At 33.2% G+C, this 24,214-nt stretch overlaps 1 protein-coding gene across 5 annotated transcripts in view; it reads right to left on the bottom strand.

Moving 5' to 3' along the window:
* Window positions 1–2,833: 2,833 nt before the first annotated feature.
* Window positions 2,834–24,214, bottom strand: part of VGLL3 (vestigial like family member 3) — a 47,390-nt gene continuing 26,009 nt past the window's right edge. For all 5 annotated transcript variants that reach the window (XM_039878264.1, XM_039878265.1, XM_039878268.1 and 2 more), the window contains exon 4: window positions 2,834–8,858. In XM_039878264.1, coding sequence (XP_039734198.1) covers window positions 8,815–8,858 — 44 coding nt within the window. In that variant the 3' untranslated portion in view covers window positions 2,834–8,814. The remainder of the gene's footprint in view (window positions 8,859–24,214) is intronic.

The following is a 24,214-nucleotide window of genomic DNA, read 5'->3' as shown; positions in this document are numbered from 1 at the left end:
GGAGTGTCTGGGCTGTGTGCGAGGCTGGTGTCAGAACAAGTGCAAGCAAGTTCCCTGAAGCTCAGCCATTACAACATTGTGTAACTCAAACATTCCTTCAAGGCAACACCCACCTTTTCCAGTGGGAATCTACTGAAATAATTCCTCTGGAAGCAGTGTGAAACTGGGGGGAGGGTATGAAGTATGTGCTTTTGGAGGAGATCATGGATGGGGGAGTGAGTGGAGACAAGGAAGGGGGAGAATGACAAGCAAAGATGGAAAAAATAACCAGCACTGCCATCAAAATATTCTCCTCAAGGATGAGAGAGTACACCCTACAGCTGTTAGCACTGTTCAGCATATTTTGCATATTTACATATACCAAGTATTTCCAAACAGCCTTGTGTTTGTTTTAAAATCTCACACGGAGATGTCTGGTAAAGCTGTTACTGTGGAAAGCTTATTTTGTTAGTGATGTTTACAAAACTTTTTTAAAAATTTTGTATATACTTTATAAGTTGAGCCGAAGAGTCACTGTAAGTACCCACATTAGAGAGAAATATGGATTAGTTCATTTACCCATAAGACAACATTCAGACCAAAACATCCATGTCCTAAGGCAAAGAAAGCACTTATATGGTTGAAGCTAATTTTTGAAATTATTATTTTTGGTCCAATACAAAATGAAACACAGGTAATCACCCAGTGATCCTTGGTTAGTCCTTAAGCCACTAAAGCGTGATTTTCTTAGTTGCTGTTGAGTCTCATCTTTGATTTAGAAGTTTTGTTTTGTGTTTTTTGTAAGAAAAATGGTCATACTGAATAGATTTCTCATATAGCCAATTTCTTTTGGAAACCTAAAATACCACAAAACCACACATAGCCCATTTGTAAAAGATTAAGAAACTTCCAGCAGAATGCAGTTGTTTAAAGCTGTATTTTCCTTTTAGCAAGATCCACTAGAAAAGGATAGAGTGTCATGCTTAAAGGGGAACAGATTTTGTATTTTTTGGCAAGATATTAAATTCTCTATTGCTATATTTGGCTCCATGCAAATAGTCTCCTGTACAAGTGCAAAGCAAAGATCAATGCCGGTGTTCTTCATTCAGCCATAGCCAAACTTGGTATGGAAAGTAAAACAGTTTTGCTTGTGTGTTGTTTTTAAGAAAGTCTAGCTCATTTATTGATGAACAGAATTTTAGAATATAGGTACCTATTATACTCATTAAATCTATCAAAACATGTTTGGTTTCTATAACAGTTTTTCCACTGCTTAACTGATAACAGATGTAATGATTCAACCTAGACAGAAATGTAAAAGCTTTACCACGTCAGAGTGGTTATGTATAGATATTTAGGCAAATGTGTATAAGGAAGTCAAATGAGATGCTTAGAGACTTAGAACATCACAGGATAGGCATATGTTCCCAAAAAAGGAAGCAAAACAATTAAATGGTAGTGATTGTCCCCAAAGAAAACACACTTCAACCAGGAAGAATCTGCACCAGATGTCCTGCTCTCTACCCTCCTGAGTGCCTGTCTGAAATAAATACCACATAACCCTTTGGGTCCCGAGGCACTATAACCATGTGAAATGTTTGAAATAGCAACAAAAATTTCTTTTATATGCAATTATTTAGGCGAATGAATATGAATCCTACATAAATGAGCAATGCAAACATGGAACAAGCCTTACTAGTTCCAGTGATACAGTAAATCCTCCTAGATTATAAGGTTGATTAAAAAAAAATATTGAAATCTAATAGTAACTGTAGTATGATAGTAACTGTAGTATAATAGATAGTATGGCTCCTCACAAAATGTCTACATCCTAATCCTCAGAATCCGTGAGTATGTTACCTAACATTTAATGATTTTGCAGATATGATTAAATTAGGGACCTTAAAATGGGAAGATTATCCTGGATTATCCAGGTAGAGCCAATGTAATTACAAAGGTCTTTAAACATGTAAGAGGGAGGCAAAAGAAAGAGTTTAGAGTGATGCCATATAAGAAGGACTTGACCAGCAGTTGCTGGCTTTGAAGATGGCAGGAGATGGCCATTAACCAAGGACTCTAAATGCTGAAAACAGCAAGGAAACAGATTCTCCCTGCTTAGAGTATCCAGAAGGAAAGCAACTGGCACTTTGCTTTTAGCCCACTGAGACCAGGGCAGAATGTCTGACCTACACAGCTGTAAGACAATACATTTATGTTCTTTTAAGCCATCAAATTTGTGGTCATTTTTTACAGCACCCATAAAAACTCATAACACTAATCTAGTTTAAATATGGCAGACCATTCAGAAGCTTGTGCCAAATTATTTCACCTGTAATGCTGGAAGGTCTACTGATTTCCAGGCTTTGCACTTTCACATTCAAGATTCATTTAATAAAAAAGTAGAAAACACAGGTTGGGAAACTCTAGTTTCCTTTTAAAATATAAGGTCTCGGACTACTTTCTGTGTGCACTTTTTCAAGTCAATGAATTGTCAGGAAAGTTTCCTTTGTTTGTCCATACTTCTTATAGTAAATTCTGTATCAACAAATGTAAAACTGAAACAAAATACACCTGTCCCAAAGAGTCAATCTATAACTTTAGAAGTATTGTATTAAAAAAATTTATAAGCTTCCTGTTATGTAATTATATAGCCCATTTCACTTGCAATTCATTATAAATACTTGTTTTATAATCCATTCTTCACTGTGACAATACATTCTTTGACTCTAGAAATTAACTAATCAAGGAAAACATCTATGATGTTTTAATTTCCAAAGATATCTGTAAGTTGCTTAATTAAATAAGAAAACAAAGAGCTTTAGGTTGTCAAGAAATGCTACATTAAATATAAACATTAAGTTCACATTAAATTATTTATTGAAGAAATTGAAGATGACATCTGATTTTATTACAAAGTCCTCCATTATTTTATATCATTGACACAGTTATGAGACCTGCATTTGAAAAGTGAATAGAAATATGAAAATGTCTCTTCTCCCACCCTCAAGAAAAACAAAAAAAATGATTTTATAATTAGCTCGTAAAGCTAAAACTTTTATGAATTATATATTTTTTGTAAATTGAGAATGACAACATAGCTAAGATTAATTTGTCCTTCTGAAAATGTAAAATTAAGATAGCATAAAATTGCTCAAAAAACTAACAAATCTGGAATTTCATTGTAGTTCAATGTTGTAAGATATTTCTATCATTAGATTTGTTCACCTAATCAAGTGACAGATATAAAGTTCACCATACTATGTATTTTTTTATAAAAGTATATCATCTTACCTAGATTTATATGATGAAAACAAATTAAATCCATGTTTTTCTTTCAATATATGCACTTTAAAATGACACAGAGTTCACATGAAAACCTTTCCCTATATTGTATATCCAGAAAAAATGTATGGAATAGTATTTTTAAATCAGATATAATATCCAAGATTGTAAATATCCTAAGAAATTAAATCAAGTATGTAAATAATCATTATTAATTTTTGCCCTAGCCACAGCATGGAAAAAATGTACACCTTTATTAGTATAAAGAGATATTAGAAAAGTTCACATCTTATGCATATACCAAAAGAGCTAATTAAAGAATCTTGTATTCTAAAAGAGTTTTTCTTAGGTCAAAATTTAGTAGTCCTGAAACTGTTAAAAAGGAAGTTAATTATGGTGACACACCCTTTTCTAAAAATGTCATTGCTTACTTATACAATGAAACTGGCAAATTACACTTAATTATTATTTCTTGGAATTTTACAAGAGAATTCAAATTAATTTGCTATTTCAAGAGAACTAGTTGAATCAATTATTTGAAACTATAAAAATATTTTTCAAACAAACAAAAAGCACAGTAGATGATAAAAGAAATAAGAAAATTAAGATATTTTAATAATAATGACTATTTCTATACTTTGGAAAAGTGTATAGGGTAAAATTCCCAGAGAGCACTGAAAGAAAAAAAAACTTACAGAAAAATTCTGAAAGTTTATTCTGTGACCAATCTCCATGACCAAGTTACCAAGGTAATTAACATTTTGAAGATATTGAGACTGAAGTTTCCTTGCAGGCCCTGTCCACGCCTCAATCTCCAGTCATCCACTTTTGTGTAGTTTAAGTATTTATCTTCAACATACATTACTGAATAAAACTTTAACCTAATTTTTCTAAAACAACTTTAATAATAGTTTTAATGGTTTAATACCAGATTTAAAGGGCTCTTGGGCCATGATTTTAGGAAATAAATTTCAATGTCTCTCTCAAACAAGCCTTAAATTTTCTGAAAGATGTGTCTTTTATCCTGGATGAAAGAAAAGCAAAACAATAGAACAAAACAAAACAAAACAGCGTCCTTAAGGTCCTACATATTAAAATCGACAGGCTGATTTCTGTCTTGGTCTCAGTTTATGCTTTCTGCTGTCCTTCTGCCTCATATAAAGGTGATCAATCACAGGAATTCTAACTGCCATCAATACCCCTTCGTAACTGTAATGGTTCAACTAGACTCTTTCCATCTTCAATAACTGACACAGTGTCAACATCTGCTTCCAATAAAGTTGTTTCTTTTTTTCTCAAGTAGAGTAAATCTGCTGACTGAGATTGTAAAGGGTTGTATTTTTTTCTCCCCCTTTCATGCGGAAGATTTTTTCCACCATATTTTGCAATTTTTCCTCCAAAGCAAGTAAAAAAAAATTGGATAACTTCAAAAGAGTTGTTTTTATTCCAGGTGCTAAGGAAGTCCAAAATATAACTGAAAAATATAAACTTTGGTGACTTAATGAAACTGTTGCTTTAATTTTAAAGAAAATAATACATGCAGTCCTAGATGAATACAGTTTTGGAATATATGAGAAAACTCAGAGTTGGACTACATCCATTAAGAAGTTAACTTATTTTCCTTCATAAATGGAACACCAAGATATTAGAGATAATTAATAAATTTACATTCTATCTTCAACACCTAGTGGAAGGCAAAAACTCTCTTGTAATAATTTGTTACTGAAAAGCACATATATTTGACTGCTGCAGAAACGCATATGAAAATTAAAAAGAAGGGACATTTTAGGAGCTCAATTTTATGATCTACTTATTCAACCGATAGACTTTTGTGGTAGCTATCATTTATTGAACATCTTTTATGAGACAGATAGATGACTGATCATATGTATGATTTCCAACCTTCACAGACTGACTGTTAGGTATTATTATCCAATTCATTCACAAGACAAATAAATGAAACCTCAAATCACACACATCTAACTATGGCTAAACCAGAATTCAGAGAATGACCTAATGCCCAAGCCAATGCTCCTTTCCATTAATTCATTCTGCTTCTCTATTCAACTCCCAGTCAGAACTCCAACATAAATACTTTCCTTTTCCACCACTTAATGACAACGCCTCATAGACTTGAATTGGCAAATATTATCTAACAAAGGGACACTCAGTAAGGAATAGAATGCAGTTTCTTGAAATATAATTTCTGATCACCACTTTAAACTACAGATATAACATTAAACCATAGTAGATGTAAAAGCTAGATAGATTCTGTCATAAATTCTACAGGTCTTAGAGTAGGAATGGGCAATATTATTTGCATAATAAATAACAAACTCCTCAAGGGTATGTTTTTATGCCAGCGCCTAGAATTTTTTTAAGTTTATTATAAAGTTAAAGAAATTAATCTCTCAATTATTTGAAATCCACTGGTTCTCATTTGCAAAATTTAGAGCAATCCTGGCCATTTTTGCTTAAGATCATCATGTAAATAATTTTAAAAAGAAAAAGAAAAATTAGAAGGAGAAGTTAGGGAAGATCATTAAACTTTTTAAGAAGAAACATCGTTTTTTAAAAATTTAGAGACTTTTCAAATAAACAATGATAGATCAATAACCTGTTAGGATCTAAATTGTCATTATTACATTGTTTCTTAGCTCATGATAGTTTAGTGGTCAAAGCATAGATTAGATGTCAAATAAATGAGATGATTTTCTAGGGTCTAGCACATAAACCTTTAGAAAGCTTGAATAAAGTCTGATTTGTAAAACTGTCAAAGGTGGAGTGGTTCCAAATGAAACTGGGGAGGTGGGTGGTAGCCCTCAGTAAAGCAGTTTGGAAGACTATAAGTTCAACAGCATCATTTTAATGTGAGAAAACCAGACCCAGTAAGTGACAGCATTTTAAATTTAAATTCAGAATATCATTGCTAAATTACAACTCATCCTCCTTTAAACTTCTGGTGTTAAGAGCAATATGACCATAACAAGGGGCTGCCAGACAATTATAGAGAGACAGGAACTCACTCTCTTTTGACTTAGATTTTGATCCACTCCTTGTATATGCAAGGATCTAACCCTTGCAGTATGCCAACAATGCCCAGGCCTGTTCTCAGTAGGAGAGTCCACTTATAAATCTTTCCTGTGTATAGCAGAATTCAAGTTCCCAACTCTTCTTGGGCCTCCAGAGTAAAGGAATATACTATCCTATAGTTACCAAGAGTAACACAGAGCAGTCTCAAGTCAGGGAAAAGCTATCTAATCATCTATTCTCTCCCCTTCAATTCAATCCAGTGGAGAATAAGGAAAGGAGCAAAGAGTTAATACTTTTTTTCTCTTAACTGGGAAAATACAATTGAATAAACTGAATGAGTTAGAGTAAAACACTATTCTAAGAGAAACTGCAAAGGAGATTAATAGGTTACAAGGGGAGGTGAGAAAATATATAATCTCCAGTGAATCATCCCATGGGAACTACCAAATATTTGTCTTCAAAAACTCAGGAGGACACTAGATGAAACCAATTTTATAGACTCGTTCAGCTCTGTGCTTCACAGATTTGGGCAAATTACAAACAATTGTATCAAATCAAATTGTAAATCAAAATGTGGATAATTTAACCAAGCCAGGCCCTAGAAATTTAAGTTAATATCATTAGTAAAGGGAAGAAGATACCTTAACTTTGGACCTCACATTAGGTACAAATGTGTATATTATGTTAAGGAGAGTCTGGTTAAGAAGAAGCAAGGTATGGAGTGATGAGAATACAATGAGACAGTATATAGATTTATAACTCATGAGATGTACCAGGAAAGAAAACTAGTACATAAAGTAGAGCTAAGGGAAATATTTAAAAGTTATTTGTGAGAACTCTGCCTAGCTAAGTGGAGGTCGTGCTGTTCTTGTGTCTAAAATGTTCACATACATGATATACACAATTTAAGACGGAAAGTGGTATTTCACTAAATGGTGTAATTCACATGGTTGAGGACAGGTATGGAAAAAATTTGAGAAACGTTTTTACTAAATGAAACTTCTATATAACATTAACTTTTTAACATGACCCATTTCTGGAAGCAGTTGAAAGAAAAATGGACTTTGCCTTAAAAGTCCTTAAAATATCGTTAACTGCTACTTTCATAATTCTAATCTTTTCCTAACAGGGTCTTAATAATAATTGCAACTTTGCCTTATTTAGATTCTGAAGGCCATGTCAAGTTGAATCTGGGGACTTTAATAATAAATTTCAGATAATAAACTATAGATTCATTAATCCAATTTTAGTAATCGTGGCATAAATCCAAATTTAAATTTCATTTTCCCTAATTTTTTATTAAAAAGAATTAAATCAACTAAAACCAGATTTAAACAACAACGACAAAAAAAAACTTGTAAAAATCTATGTTTAAAATAGTATATATACAATATATTAGTTTTCAAATTACAATGAAAGCTAACATTATCAGAAACAGCCACTGAAATAAAGGCTTTGTGATGTGTCTAGTACCTTCCCAAATATTATCACTTCAAACTATTTCCAGGAAAAAAAATCCACTTAAAATATGACCTTAAAAATAGCCATGAATGAATAATTAGGAACATATGAAAGAAGTCACTGGCACTCAAAGGTAGCATGGTTAAATAATTTTTTTTTTCCGAGAGTTGGATAAAGCTCTGGTCTTATTTATCAAAGTTGGATGGATGAGAAAAAAAATTATATACTCTGAGCAAACTGTCTATCTGATCAAAAGCTGATGCAAAACTTCCTTAATCAACTTCTTTGGGAGAAATCAAAGTAATGAAATATTCTTTCTTTACTGTGGTCATTAAAACTTCCTTTTCAAGCTTTTCATATGACTCAAAGCTAAGTAAGCTAGCATGGAATTAAATCTTCACTGAGATTTAATGTAATACAATACTATGTTGGCTTGGCTATGGTGCTATTTTTATAAAAAAGAGAAACTATCAAACACTTGAGGTAACCTAGAAAGCACAGAGCATATCACAGACATCTTAAAGACAAGCATTTTAAACATTTTGCCAGTGCTTCTCTGAGAGAAAGTTCTTTAAACAGAACTTAACAATGTTTACAATATTAAAAAACACACATCCCTCAAAAATACTCCATTGATGCTAAATCAAACTTCTGTATTTCTACAAAAATAGATGCACATAGAGCTACAAAATTGTATTCCTGAAAGAATGAGCTTTTTCATTTGTGGTTCATCTTTTCCTGACAAAGTGGTCGGTTAAAAAAAAAAAATCAAAATGAAAAATTAAACTATGTATTGATAAAAGCAAGACAAAAAAAGAAAGTTGCACAGTTGGCAAAGGCTCAGATGAGGGAAAAAAAAACAAACAAAAATGCTTTTCTTCAATGTCTAAGACCCACTCTTCTTTCTCAAGAAAAGGTCCCAAACCACAGTCAGCTAGCTGACACTTCCTCTTCTTCCATGTCTATTGTGTCCCATCACAGAATGGAAAATCCTGGCAGCATCTTTTTCAGTGGGCCCGTGGATTCACACTCCAACCTGACTTGCTAATACTGTGTGTTTCAGTACCATGGTGATTCCTTGCTCTTGTCTTGATGCTGTAGACCTTGAAAAGATGACAATGAGAAAAACGAAAAGCATTAATACATGTAACCCTCAAAAAATGAGCATAATCTACAATGCACTGGATACAGAAACCAAAAGGGCATCTAGGCAACCATGAGGTATGGTCTAAAGACCACCTGACCTCTAAGGAAAGAAAGTCTGTGCTTTAGATCACAGTTTTCAAAAAGCTAACCAACACAGTAAGCGACAAAAACTAGAGTTTGCTATTTGTACAGTACAAATTCTTTACTGTGGTTTTTATTTCCTTGGAGTATGAGTGAATGATAAATAAAAAAAAATAAAATAAAATATAAATAAAATAAAATAAAATAAAATAAAATAAAATAAAATAAAATAAATAAAATAAAATAAAATAAAATAAAATAAAATAAAATAAAATAAAATAAAAAAACTTCTATTTCTAATTTCAAAAGGAGCTGATATTGGGAGAAAACAATATAACCAATATTTGGAGCATTCTGGCAGCACTTCAGTTAATACTTTTCAGCAACAAAGATGATACTTTTCTGACTAAAGTAGTGAATAAATTCTAGTGGTACTTTGAAATTTATTCTATTTTGAAATTGCTATTAATTATGGTGAGCAATTAGATATGCTTAAAAACTGACTAGTATTGTTAGTAAAACAGATATAGCTAGTTCACGGAAAACAACAAAAACCAATATTCTATTTATAAATTTATTTATTTTTTATCACATCTTCACCCAGAAAATAAATATTTAAAATGGTTTATAAAAATCCATACTTCCTAGCAAGAAAATAAACTTTATAGGTACATTTAAAAGAATAGTGACAAAAGGAAAATATGTGAACATGTATGAATTCCAACTCAAAACTAAAATGATTAGGAAGATGATTATAAAGGAGGAAACATTAAAAATGTGGCTCTGATTCGGTTCTAATAGAGTCAATTGACTAATTCTAATATGGGCAATTAGCATAGCTCCTTCGGCCTACACGCTCTTGAAGTCACTTTCTTCAGTTTCCTTTATTTTTGTCCTAAGGCATAATTGTTTGGAAGAGTAAAGACTCAGTATAACGGCTGCTCTTAAATTGTTTAAAACCAAATACCAAAACATGAAGGTAAGGCTATTAAATAAGTGGGTAGAAATGCAGCCTGATTGCTATTATAGGGGTGCTAGGATCGCAGGCTGTCTTCTTGATCTTTGATCTAAAACTGTTGTAAGTCTGGGCTGGATGTCAGAAATACAATAGTTAAATGAGCCAGTATGGTTTTAAACTGTAATAGTTACTAAAACAGCTGTAGTGATTTCATTTTTTGTCCCTCCAACTTGTCAAAAATTTTTATAAAACCATGAGTATCATTACAAAACAGACACAATTAGTTGTTGATGGGAGACATCAAGACAATCTACAAAACACTAAATAAAGGGAAAGAAAATAAATAGGAGGTAAAGAAGCAACTCACAGAACCACAACTGACTATTCTCTATAGCATTTGTGTGCTGGAAGAAGCAACTCTTCCTAAGGAAAGATTAGTTCCATCTTATTATTTTTTTTCTCATGTGTACTAGTATTATGTTTAGATAAAATCAATAGTTTTCCTTTACTATTCCAAAAGAAGAGGAGGAGACAGAAGAGAAAGAAGGGGAAGAAGAAGAAGAAATAAAAGGGTTTGGTGTATACCAATTTACTCTAAGTTTGCTTTATTTATTTTCAAACGATTGTGTAGTTAGAATAATTTACAACCTAAAAGAGTCTGTGTTGGGTGACTCTTATAATCTAAACCACCTTAACTGACAATCTGCTGACTGCATAAATATTTTTTTCATTATTAAAATGTCTCATCTTCTATATGACTCAGCATTTTCACACTTGAAGACTACATTAATCTATAGAATGTCAGCACTGCAAGTCATGAATAGTGTTGGAATCATCAAGTGGCTTGAGTGTCTTTTTCCCCTTAAATAAAGGCAATCCCTGGTTTGCTTTGCAAAGACATGTGATTCCTTCAAATCATGTTAGCCTTTTACTGAGGATAAGAGTTGAATTACTTAACATAGTCCTAAATTTTCCAATCAGAAAAACAGAAGGCATTTTCTCATTATAACGTCATCTCTTCAATTTTTTGTTTGTTTCCAAGTCTTTGCATTACTCCAATGCAAACTTTAAAACAATCGATTCACCTATGGCCTGAAATGCATTAAATATTTAATGTGGTCCTTGTGGTTTAACTCTTTCCTGATAAAGACACTTAAGTCAAACATTTGCTTTAATTATCAGGTATTCATGCCTGTAAATTTCAAAATAAGCATAAGTAAAGCATAAGAAAATGAACAACCACAAGGAAAGACCCTGCTACTAATAAGTTGCAAGGAAAAAGTAAGGCTGATTTTTCTTGTTTGACAATTGAAGAGGCTAGATCAGAATATTTAAGAGTCACCAGTACATTAGATTTTCTAACAAGGGTTAAAGGGGACAAAATCAAAAGTCCAGGACTCTTATATGATCTGCACATGTATGAGATTTCCCTAAATTTTCTTACCAGAACACAAAATCTATCACTATAATTTTGTTCCTATTCAGGCTTTTTAATTTTTTTTTTTTTTTGTCTTCTCATTTCCTTAACTTAAACTATGTGAAATAAGTTCGTAACAAATCCTGAAGTTTTCCCAGTGGCTATCTAAAATCACCATATTTATCTTCTTAATATTAGTGATTCAGTTTTGGTTTTATTGTTTAGTCCATGAGATTGTCAGTAGAAAAATAAAACATCAAAAAATGATGTTAGTGAACATTTTCTTAAGGACTGAATATGCCAGTCACTGTACTCAGTGCTTTACATGAAATATCTCATTTAATGTCCCCCACATGCTACAATCATATCCATCCTACGAATGAAAAAATTGAGACTAAGAGAAGTTAAGCAACTATCAAGCAGTAGAGCTAGGATTGAAAACAAAGTGGTCTGATGTCAGCATCGATGGTCTTAACCAAAATGCATACGATCCTTCCTACATAGACTAGAAAGGTTATAGGCTGTGTCACTAGCCTATATTTTCTAACTCCCCAAGTCAAAATTCTTTCATAAAATGAATTTAAGAAAACGCGAATGCATTTTTATATTCTTTTTGCACTGTTTAGAAACACCTTGATGTAACAGTATATCAGGCTTAACAAAAGAGCTCTTAGTGATTTTTTTTTTTTTAAACTATACATCTGCAATGTTTTTCCTAACACAGTAAACGATTACACAATAGTTTGTTATACTTTGGATGAAGACTATGTACTTTGATCATGTAATAGCATATGCCGTATTAACTGATGTGTTTTTTGATACATAGCCATCCCTTGCCTTCCAATCCCCCATCCCATCCCCGCCACAAACTTCCCTAGTGTGAACACTGAAGACACAGGATAGCCATTTGGCCTATGAGGCGGTTTGTCATAAATAGACCCAAGAACAAAGACATCACATTGTTGGCTTTGGAGTCTGAGAGTCTGGGATTTAATTAGGAAGAAAACCTAAAAGGAAATATCAGCCCACAGACCCAGCTCCTCACTTCAATTCCACCACTACTCCACCTGATCACCAAAAAAAAAAAAAAAAAAAAAAAAAAAAACCCACACACACACACACACACACAGGAAAAACACAAAGGAAGTATGAACATAGAAAAGAAATTTAGGATTATTAGGGGAGAAGTCTTGGCCAAGGAAAATCATAATATGATTTCCTTTTAAAATTTGAAAAACCTGTCTTAATAACAAGGTACCATAACTAATTTTCTCATTTTCTAGCTGAGATTTTTGGGAGACAACAGCTTCATATCTTTGCCTTTTGCCAAGGGCTCTGGGAATAAAAAAGTAGAGATTGCAATAGGGTTAAGTCGTAGAGACTTCCTTCTTCCTAGTTTCTCTCAACTCCTAAGTGTCTTCTGAAAAGATCTTAAAGTTCCCATGGGTCCCCCAAGTAAGGTACATAAATTAGCTTAGAGAGAATTCTGATGGGCCTGCTAGCACGTCCTGAATAGCTATGATGTGGAGATCCCAAGACAGGCGAAATGGGATGGGCAATACCACTTGAGCATCTTGGAGGGGTCACAAATACTAGGAAGCTAAGCTCAAGTTAAATAGGTCATTATCAGGGGAGCACTGTACAGAGAATGCAGGAGAGACAGAGTAGGGGGAGGAAATATATTTGGAAACAAAGGCCAGGGTAGGATTGAAGTGACAAGACCAAGAATCAGACGGCAATTTTTTAATTCACGATTTTTTTTTTGATGTGACTAACTCTGGGAGTACAGAGACAATCCTAGAAAGAAACTGATAGAAGAATCTGAGAAGTTCTATCTCAAAATAGGAAATTGTTTTGAACTGAGTGCAACGGGGGTATCATTGAGTTGAGCTAGGAATACTCAGAATTGTTGAGGCTAAGTTTCCTGCCATTGAAATAAATAATAAATTGGGTTACTGAAAAATTTACACTCTGGAACATGAGTTTTGGGAACGGTTTGATTGTCAGAGTCATATCCACCAGAAAAACATGTCCTATTTTTAAGGAAGCATAATCACTTGACAACACCATTGACTATAGCTCTTAAGTTGAATATGCTTCCAATTAATTTTATTGCTGGAGATAAAAAGGGTAATGTGGTTACCGTACACTGGGGAACATGCTGTTGATAAAAAGGGAAGAAAAATAGTAACATAAAACCTGTAAGTGTGGGTAGAATGTTTTATGACCTAAAAGTAAAGAAAGTATCTAAATGAATAAATATAAACTTTTCATTTCATCGATATTTTTTAGAAAACTTTTTGAATCATAATGCTTACTTTAGACTAAAGAAGTTGGTAGCTTATTCTTACATTTAAAAAAAAAAAATAATTCCCTGCTTTGGCCCTGATTTAATAAAGGTAAGTCATATTTATTACAAATATAAATATATACAATCCTGTGTTCTATGCTGTATCAGAATATCCAACCTTCACCAACAACTTGACCTCTAACGTTGATACACTGAGAAATGATCACAAACAAAGTGATGTTAGAGACACTCATATAATCTTCTCCTACATTATAAAATTATCACTGATAATGATCATACAACTGCATTTGTCTGAGCCCTGGAGCAATTGGTTTAAATGCTAGTTAAGAATTTCTAAATAAGATCTTTGTGGGGGTAGCACCTTAACACTAACATAGGGGGAGAAAATAAGAGCTAGAACAATCTATTTTAGTAACTATGACTTCAGTTCAGGTGCTTATCAAGATAGATCATTTTTACCCACCATGGAGACCTCCCTTATTCTTTTTTAAAATGCCTTTTTAAAATTTCAAAACTTCATAGATTTCTTGTTTAAAAAATCAAGTTATGAGGAATTCAGAAAGTAAAAGTTCTACATAATATCTCCTGTCATCACCCAACTTTCTGAGTACACTTTGGGTGTGCATACCTAGGCACACCATTATTTATATTGTGCTACAACGTGTTTATTTCACCAGCAATATTATCTTAGAAAATTATTCTTTATTCGTATATATAGATCAGACCTTTTGGAAGATTGCACAACATCCATTTTATCCTTTACTATTAATTTCCTAGTTCTCTACAGATGTGCATCGCTTGGATATACACATTCACAGTGTACAAATGTACATGTTACTTATGTGACTATTTTGGTAGATAAGACAAATTCCTGAAAATATGTTTGCATAATTGCTGAACCCAAGCATTTATGTACATTTATACATTTACATTTATATATTTCATTGTGAATACCCTTTCAGAAAGTTTGTACCAATATTCATAATTTTTTAGTATTTATTATTATTAATGCAGATTAAAAGTATCTAATTGTTTCAATGTGCATTTCTTTCAGTATTAATGAAGTTGAACATTATGTGACTGGCATTTCTTCCTCTGTGTTTTATCTTTGGCCAGTTTTCTATGCTTTTAAGAAAGTAATTCTCCCATTGATTTCTAACTGCTTTTTGTATATTAAGTATATTAACATTTTTTCTCATATATTACAAATATTTTTCCCTGGGTAATGAGTACTAAGCACACCTCCATACTTAGGAATTAAATGTTGAACATAATTTTTTTTAAAGTCATCCCAAATAAGATGGATTCTTGAACCAGAACAAAGATTAAATTTATTACAACACTTGAATTACAATTACCCTTATCATTACAACTCTTACACACTAAAACAATAGTAAAAGATTCCTAACTATGACAGCATAATGATTTATTAGCAGAGGTTTTTTTTTTTCCTGTATATGAAGATGTTTCTTTGAGGCGCATTTAGAATTGACTTAAAAACTCCATGTAGCAGTACTGTCAGAAACATTGAGATGAAAGCTGTCTGAACGTGTCAAAATATCTTAAATTCAGATTTAAAAGAGGAGTAGAAATGTAAAACCCTCAGAAGTGACATTACTAGTAGACCATAATTTACTAAGTTATTGTAAGAAGCACACCACCTGCACACCTGAGGCAAACACTGCAGGTGACAAGCAGTTTAGTGCCCAGGTGTTTCCTGCTGCTCCTGTTTTTCCAGACCCAGACAGCAAGCCACCTTAGTCTGTCTGCCCTCACAGAACTTTACTCCTCCAAAAACCACAAACCTTCCCATGCACAGAATCTTCAGCTTTTGCCTTTAGCGACATCCATTTCCTCAGACTTGTGCCGGTTAAAATGCCTCGCTGGAAGGGAAACTGGCAAGTACTTTGAGCCTCAAGATACAAAGTTACAAATCTGAATCAGTCATTTTAAAACTGACCATGTGGACAAATATCAAATATGAATCACGGAGTTAGGTAGTTTTTGATCACAGCGGTAATTTACCATGCTCAAAATTTAAATGTCAATGTGATAACTTTTTTGGTGAAAGAATCTGGGGACCAAGAGGTGCACTATGGAATGTAGACACTGCTCACCAACTCAGTGACTTCAATTTCAAAAGCAGATATAAAGAGACTTTGAAAACAGAGACAAAGAATAAAGCAAAAAGGGATTGGGGTAGAGTGAAATGGAACACCCTCTGTAATTTCTTCTACAGATTTTCTCCCAGAACTGGAGAGAAACAAATCCAAAAAAAAAATGCTTGGATCACTTATTGTAACTGAAACCACAAGTTATAGTACTCTCAAGAGATTCTAACTATCCAGACATCTGTTGGATAACAAATGCAGCCAAACATGCATCTTTAAAGAGGTTTCTAGGTTATGCAGTGACAGCTTTATGATCCAGAAAGTAGATAATCCAACCAGAGGAAGAGCTAATTAGGATCTATTGCTTACCCACAGAAACATAATTAGGGACACAACACTAACACAGGAAACACTGTACCTGGGAGTACAAATTATTTAAAGACACAAAAATTTGATAAATTACTTTAGAACTGCAGAAATACAAATCTGTGTTTATGCCCTTTTGGTTTAAGTAATCAATCTCTCTGTTAAATCAAAACATATTGGAAAATATTCAGTAAGAATGAGATATGTAGCATATACACCAATTCTACACTGACATCAGGAATTTTTCATCTCACTTATATGTGCCATGAACACAAGTTTGCTCTCTGACATTTTCCAGAAAAGTCTGTTTAATACAAGAAAACATAAATAGAACTTCAATAATCATGAAGATGCTAAGTATCATCTGATACTGCTCAAACAAAGCAACCATGAAAATAAGTATTATGACACATGCTTGTGGTTGACAAAAATTATGAAGTTAAATCTCCACTACATCAGGCTGCATCCAAATGAAAACTGGCATATTTTGCCTCTTATTGGTCTCTTGCAAGACTCTTTTTGGTCATCTTTTTGCCAAGGAATTTAGAACATGTTGGCCACAGACAACTGTTTGTGAAACCTTATATTTTTGATAAATAAAACAATAAGAGTTAGGCAGCCTGAAAGAGAATAAAGAGAATCTGTAAATTCCAAAGACCATACAGAATTTTATATAATTTTTGTACCTGTTTGAAAGCTAATGTTAAATTGTCTAGGGTCAAGTTCTAAAACAGGTTTCTTCTTTTCAGCTGTTTCTTTTAGATGTATCCTTATATGTAATATGAAAAATAGCATAGCATTACTGAAAAGATAATTAATTTGCTGATACAAAAGACACTGACCTCTGAAATGTTTTTAATGCTTTAAAAACAGGCCTTTTAATGCTTTGAGCGATTCTCTTTCAGCGTCACACTAGAATTACTCAGTTTTTTTTCAATCTCTGTAGCAGGTATCCCCAACCCACGGGCCATGGACCCGTACCAGATCATGTCCTATTAGGAACCAGGCCGCACAGCTGGAGGTGAGTGGCGGCAAGCATGTGAAACTTCATCTATATTTGCAGCCGCTTTCTCACACTAAGCATCACTGTCTCAGCTTCACCTCAGATCATCAGGCATTAGACTCTCATAGGAGCACTGGTCCCTGGTGCCAAAAAAGGGTGAGGACTGCTGTTCCAGAGGTTCCCTCTCAGGCGAGCACATAAGTCTCTCTCTTGGGAAGAAATGATAGTTTGAAAAAGTCCCCAATCACAATCATATCTAGTTGATGAAAACTCCTTTAAGAAACAATAAAAAAATGACGACATTACCTAATTTTGCTTGCGATTTTTAAGAAAACATTTCAGAATGAAAGAGATGCTACCTAGCTTATATAGCTATCCATAAAAATGTGTTCATAAAATTAATACTCAAATGGAAAATGAATCCGTTTTTAGTTCACAATTTTTTTTGGATCTTTATAAATGACAAGAACAAATATCTCCTCAATACATAAGCAATGGGATAGGATGTGTATAAATACATATATATTTTTAGTACCTTTTCATTCCACATGGCAATTCTACATAGAGAAAACTACATTTCAAAATGTCTTGAAGTTGTACATTCTGATAACTCTTCAATCCCTTATCTTTATTCTTTATTCCACATCTCCTATTGTCTGCCCAACAAATAAAAAGCACCCAGTTTTCATTGTATGGCCAATACTAGCAAATACTACTACTGGGAAAATTAGCTCCAACAAGTATCACAGCTATTCTTCAAGAACATAAATGAATTAAGTTAGATACAGTCAGAAAGTGTCAGAGGCATTTAAGCTAGCATCTCAATTATTCACACTGCTTTATGTCTCCAATGTTAATTTCTTTTTCTACTTGAAATGCATCATATTTATTAAGAAAAATGAGAATTTTAGTTCTGTATCATGCATCATCACCTAGAAAATACAAACAAGTTTTAGTTCATTAGTTCATTGAAATCTCCCAATTGTGTCAGAATAGGATGTATCATTTCTATTTTGCATCTAAGGAAGAGGAGAAGCTGGGACATTATGAGACTTATTTAACATAATATAGTTAAGTTGTGACATGAGTCCCAGAATCTACTTTTTTGGTCCTCTGTTCTTCCCATACACATCCCTGGACACACATTTCTATGTCTGTGCAAAGAGTCCATTGACCATCATTTTTATGAACTCCTAAATGATTTGGAAGTGAGAATAAATTATTAATAAAATCAACCTCCCTCTCTCCTCCTTTTTTCCTGTTTCATACACATATGTATGTACACACATACATACATATACATATATATTTTTCTTCTAAACTCTCCTCCCTCTCTCCTCCTTAAATTTGAATTAGCGACCCCAGTACCTATAGCCCTAAAAGGAAACACATGTTGACTAGAAAACTAGAAAACTAGTTTTCTCTGATTTCTTTCACTGAATTATATATGCATGTACATACTGCACAAATGCTCCCATATAGGATTTCTCATCATTCATTTTTTTTACCAGAAATGCATATCTAGGCTCTTTTGCACCTTTTTTTTTTTTCAGTCAGCAATACCACATATAACATAATTCACTCAAAGGTACTTCTCTTAGAGGCAGTCACCCAATTCCAGTTTTTGCTACTGTGAACATTGCCACAATAAACATTTTTTGTACATATATTCTCATATGCTGCTGCTTATATTTATGAGGCATAGATTCACAGGAGTAAGAATTTGAGTAAACTGTAATACAATTTCTAGTTTACTTATTTTAAAAGCTGACAACTTCTTAATTTTCTACCAGCAATGTATGAGAAATAGCATACATTTTTCCTGAACCAAGATGTATTTTACAAAGATTCAAACTGATACACACATGTGTACACACACATATACAAACATGCATGTGTACACATACTTATTCTTATTATTAAGGAAATTCATCCTAAAACATACAAATCCCTCTCAGAAGGTTCTGAATCTGCCCTGTAAAGTAGGAGGAGGATCTGTGAGAGAAAATCCCCATACTTTGGGCATTGTGACATATGGCACCATTATACGAATGAAGGCCCAGAGAGAACCTGGACAAAATCGACATGGCTCTGGGAAAGTGGTGGAATTTCATTAAGGTCCTGCAGAATCCAGCCATGGATACTCAACACTGACAGCAGCGCTCTGGAATGCATTTCTCCCTCTGATTCACCATCCAGGTCCTTTTCATGCAGATCTCACTCTCTGGCTAGGATCTCCTGGCATACTGCATGCATTTCAAGATGGTTCCCATTACCCTTCTGGTCACGAAATTGTCATTCTGGACACGTGCCCTATACAACTGATGCCATTCAAGAGTACATAAATATTTTAACATATCTTTGGTGTTTTATTTTTTTCTCTCAGTGAAAAATAGGCTTGTGACATAAGCCAAAGAAAAAGAAAAAGTTATGCAGAAAGTGTGAAGCAGTGGTTGCTAACTACTAGAGTCTTTATTGCTACCAAATCATAATAAACTTTTTGAAAAGTTTAAAGAAAGCATTAGTTCATAAACATTCTGCCTGGTATTTTTTTTTTAATCTGCAACTATTGCCTTGTGACATTTTAACTATCCTAATTGAGATAATGTCCTCAAGATGAGCAACCAGAAATCTATAAATCTTACTGAACAACACAATTACCGTTGAAAAATCAGAGTCCTAAAACTGACTTCCATAAAAATATCATTTAATTTGTCTACTTGCTAAAAATCAAATGATTAGAAGTAAACTTCTATGCTTATTATTTCACAACACCACTAGAGAAAATTTCCTAATTTCCTCATCATTTACAAAAGTTACTAATAATTTCAGAGTAGATATCAGTGAATCACTAACCCCATAACCTTTGGCATTCTGACAACTAATATGTATGCTCTATGAGCAGAGGTGAAGTGGACAGGAGGAAAAAATGTTTTTAGTTGACCACCTTCAATATATGTTACTTTGATGTCCTTTCTTCTTTAGGGTGAAAAGTACCTCAATGCTTTAATATTTTATATAAATTATACTATCATGTTAATTATTACTGTGAGTCTCCAGTGATTTCCCTCCATATTTACCATTTCTCTCTCTTTGTAAAGCCTGGAATGGGAGCATTATCATATGAAGTAAATATTCAAATATCTTAGGTTGGTAACTCTTGGCTTCTCTTAGTCTATTTTGTAACTGTATATGTTCAGAGAGGGAAATAATTTCCAAGAGGTTATTAGATGTAAATCTCCATGATTTTAATCCCCTTAACATCCTCAATGAAATTTAAAAATTAGTAACATTTTAAAAGGGGATGTTAAAATAGTTTAGCATGGTTATCCTGAGAACTTCATGCAATCAGAATCTTTTCTATGCCCGGACTTGTCAGCACCAAGTCAGCTACAAAAAGTCATGGGTCTTGAGATGAGATCTGGTGAGATGGCACACTACAGGTTGAATAAAAAAGTGTGTGGTAACTTGATGTTTATTCCTCTTTCATGGAGAGAAACTGCCTCTCCATTTGATGCTCTAATGCATAGTTATTCTTCACCCTGCTTTTTTATTTCCCGTATTTGATAACACAAAATATATATGTTTCTACAAATAGACAGTAATGTAAAGCATCTGTATAGTATCGATCAAGACTGACCACCAGGATCTCAACAACTAAAATAGTTTAATTCACCTATTTCAAAGCAAATATAACAATTTTTACCAATAATAAATTAAATTTCATTAAAATATAATTTTCGTAATTGGTAAATGAGGGCCCATCACAAAATATTTAGATTAAAGGATTTGGATTAAGCCAGATTTTTTTTTTTTAATGTAGTTTGCTTATACTATAAAAATTCAGAAAACCATTTAAGTTAATTCTACCTTTATGGTATCATCAGACACAAAGGGTCTGTGAAGAGAAAAGAATAGGTAAGGAGGACATCTGTGTACTCGTACTCCAAACTTCCCCATCAGTGCCCAGTGTGCCCTACTTATTCTTAAACTTTAAGTCCTCAAAAAATTTTTTTCCAGGTTTCTTAACAGGTTTATTCACAGGTTAATCAAGCCCATTGGTATAAAAGTTTCTTCAGAAATAATTCAGTTTTTGCCTCAACACCTGAGAGAATACCAGAAACATAGCTTCCTGTACTTATGAAACTTTTCACAACCTACATTTAGTAAGTAAGTTGTAGATCTAGTAGCTATTGTAGCATTGTTTTTCTCTGTCTAGCAAGAACCGGTGTCCCATTCTATGATATATAATAATTAATTTTAATACCTGAAGATATGTTAGTTAGTGAGAGATGAACCAGGTAATGTTTAATATCTGGCTCTAATCATCATTTGGTGCAGAATCATGATGATTCACTCAATACAAATATATAATTAATGTTTATATGACAATGTTTTTGACAAGCACAAGGTACACCAACATGTTAATTCCCTTTTAGCTCCAGATTTCCTGAACTTGTAATGTAATATGAAATGTTTTGTTTTGGTTTTTAATTCCAGCCTACCTAACTGTATCATAGCAAAAAGATTATGTGTACCTCAGTTCTCAACTGTTTATGTACATTTTATATTGAAAAATTGTGACATTCCTCAAAGTAAAAAATAATAATAATTTTATAACAAAATTATAGCTAAAATAACATGAGGGACCCTAAAAATAATAAATATGTGGATCTAGAGATGAAAACAATCTTAAGCCATGAGCAACTTGTGTTTATAAAGAAGTCATACCACAAAGCATAACTCCTTTTTCTTTTGGTAAATTTAAATACAGTGGATGAAGTGGAAGTTATAAATAAAGTCAATCCTGTATTTCAGTAAAAAGATTTCATTAACAAATCTTTGCTTAAAATATTAAGTAAAGTGAAACTGGCTGGGATATACAATATTGCATGTCTTATTTAGGGTAAATTATTGGCAATAACAGAAAATAAGAATTACAGCATTCCAGTGAAATGCATTTATGGTATGAAGAGACATATTCCTGATTTCACATATGCTTATCTAATAATATGTGTATCACAATCACAAATATGCCCACATTTAACTCTCTTCTTCCTGTCACACAAGGAGTTCCATTACAATGTTCTAAGCTTACTAAAGCTAGTTCTCCATATGCTGAGATCCTCCCTTCTTCATCTTACCTTGCTAGGTATTTATCTTTGGCCTCACCTACCCTTCCTAATTTACACCTCTCTACGGCAGCTTAGAAAGGTGAAAGTTACTGATACAATTTGAAAACTATAGCTTTAATTATGGCAAAACAAACAAACAAACAAAAAAACCCTAATCTAAATGGCATTTCTCAAAGAACATTCCATGAGAAGTTAATAAGTATGCTAAAAACAAAAATGTGCCCATAAGAAAATCAGTGGAAAAATCGCCTATTAAAATTTAACATGTTTCTTTACTAAAGAATTTATAATAGTCTTTTATGTACTAAAGCAAATTGTAATCTCAAAGAGAGGTGAGTAGTAGGTGATGTTAACAAATTCATTTCACCATAGACCTTTTCCTTTTTGTTCAATTAAGCCATTATTATCACATGTTGAAACAGTTGTTCCCATGGAACCTATTTTTGAGAATGGTAAAGGAGAGAAAGCCTAATGTGGGATTTGAAATAACAGCATTTTGGTAAAGATGGGTATTTTTAGAGGATGGTAGATACAGAAGCCCTACAATCATATCAACTCACGACCATCCCGAGGTATCTGTATGTAATATCTATTCAACAGAGGAAGCAATAAGTGAAAGCAAACCATGCATGACAGGAAAGTAAGGCCAGAACAAGGGTAAAGAAAGCGAGGCACCCTGGGTGAAAATTTTAGGGAGGTATTTACACGCATGACTCTGAGAATGAGTATTTATTTAGATTTTGTGCCTAAGGCACCTCATTCTCTTCACCCCGGCATGGGCTCCTCAGAAAAGTTGGACTATCTCGCTTCATTCTTATGGAAGAATTTCGTCTATGAAATCTCAGAACTCTACTCTGTTACTGTAGTCTGTAATATTTTTTTAAATTAATAGCAGATATAGTAAATGCTCTTTGAAAAAATTTCAAGAAATATATAAGTCTATAAAAGAAAAAGTTAGGTTCTCTCAACTCCACAATTCTACTCCTAGGTATATACCGAAGAGAACTGAAACATGTTCACACAAAACTTATACATGTGTCCATTGTAGCATTATTCTTATCAGCCAAAAGTAGAAACAAATGAACTAGTGAACAGATAAACAAAATGCAGTATGTATATCCATATAGTGGCATATATGTCCACCCCTAAAATAAGAATGAAATTCTTATACATGTTATATGGATGAATCTTGAAAACACAGGTTAAATGAAAGAAAGCAGACACAAAAAATACCACATATATGACTCCATTTATATGAGCTGTCCAAAGGAGGAAAATTCATACAGGCAGAAAGTAGATTAGTGGTTGCCAGGTCCTACAAGGTCAGAGGGAGAAAATGTGGAGTGCCTCATAAAAGGTATGGAATTTCTTGTTGAAGTGATGGAAATGTTCCGAAATTAGATAGTGGAGATGGTTGAATAATATTGTGAACATACTAAAAGCCACTGAATTGTACATTTTAAAATGGTGTAGTATATAACATAGGAAATATAGCTCAATAATAATTATTTAAAAGCTAAAAAAGTGAGTTTGTCCACCTTCCTTTTTATAGCTAGAATTTATAGAATATCTATTATATGCAGGGTGCATTTGTAAATGTTTTACTTCATTAACTCATTTAATCCTCCAAATAACCCAGAGACATCTTTTAAAGATAAGGCGAGGCATCCAGGGTGTTAAGTACTTTGTACAAAGTCCTGCAGCTAATAAGTGACAAAGATGGGCTCATAAAATCAGACAATCTGTCTTCAAGGCCCAGGAGTAATCATCATAAAAAGTTGGGGTATATACTTCTAGATAATTTTCATTGGGGAAATGTAGAACTGTGTGTGTGTTGTGTGTGTGTGTGTGTGTGTGTGTGTGTGTGTGAATAAAAATTATACACATGGGGCTGAGTCAGAAAACTATAGTTCATAGGCCAAATCAGGCCC

Source organism: Pteropus medius, unplaced genomic scaffold (assembly GCF_902729225.1).
Source record: "Pteropus medius unplaced genomic scaffold, Ma_sr-lr_union100, whole genome shotgun sequence".
Classification (NCBI taxonomy): Eukaryota; Metazoa; Chordata; class Mammalia; order Chiroptera; family Pteropodidae; genus Pteropus; species Pteropus medius.
This window is presented reverse-complemented; position numbering and strand designations above follow the sequence as displayed.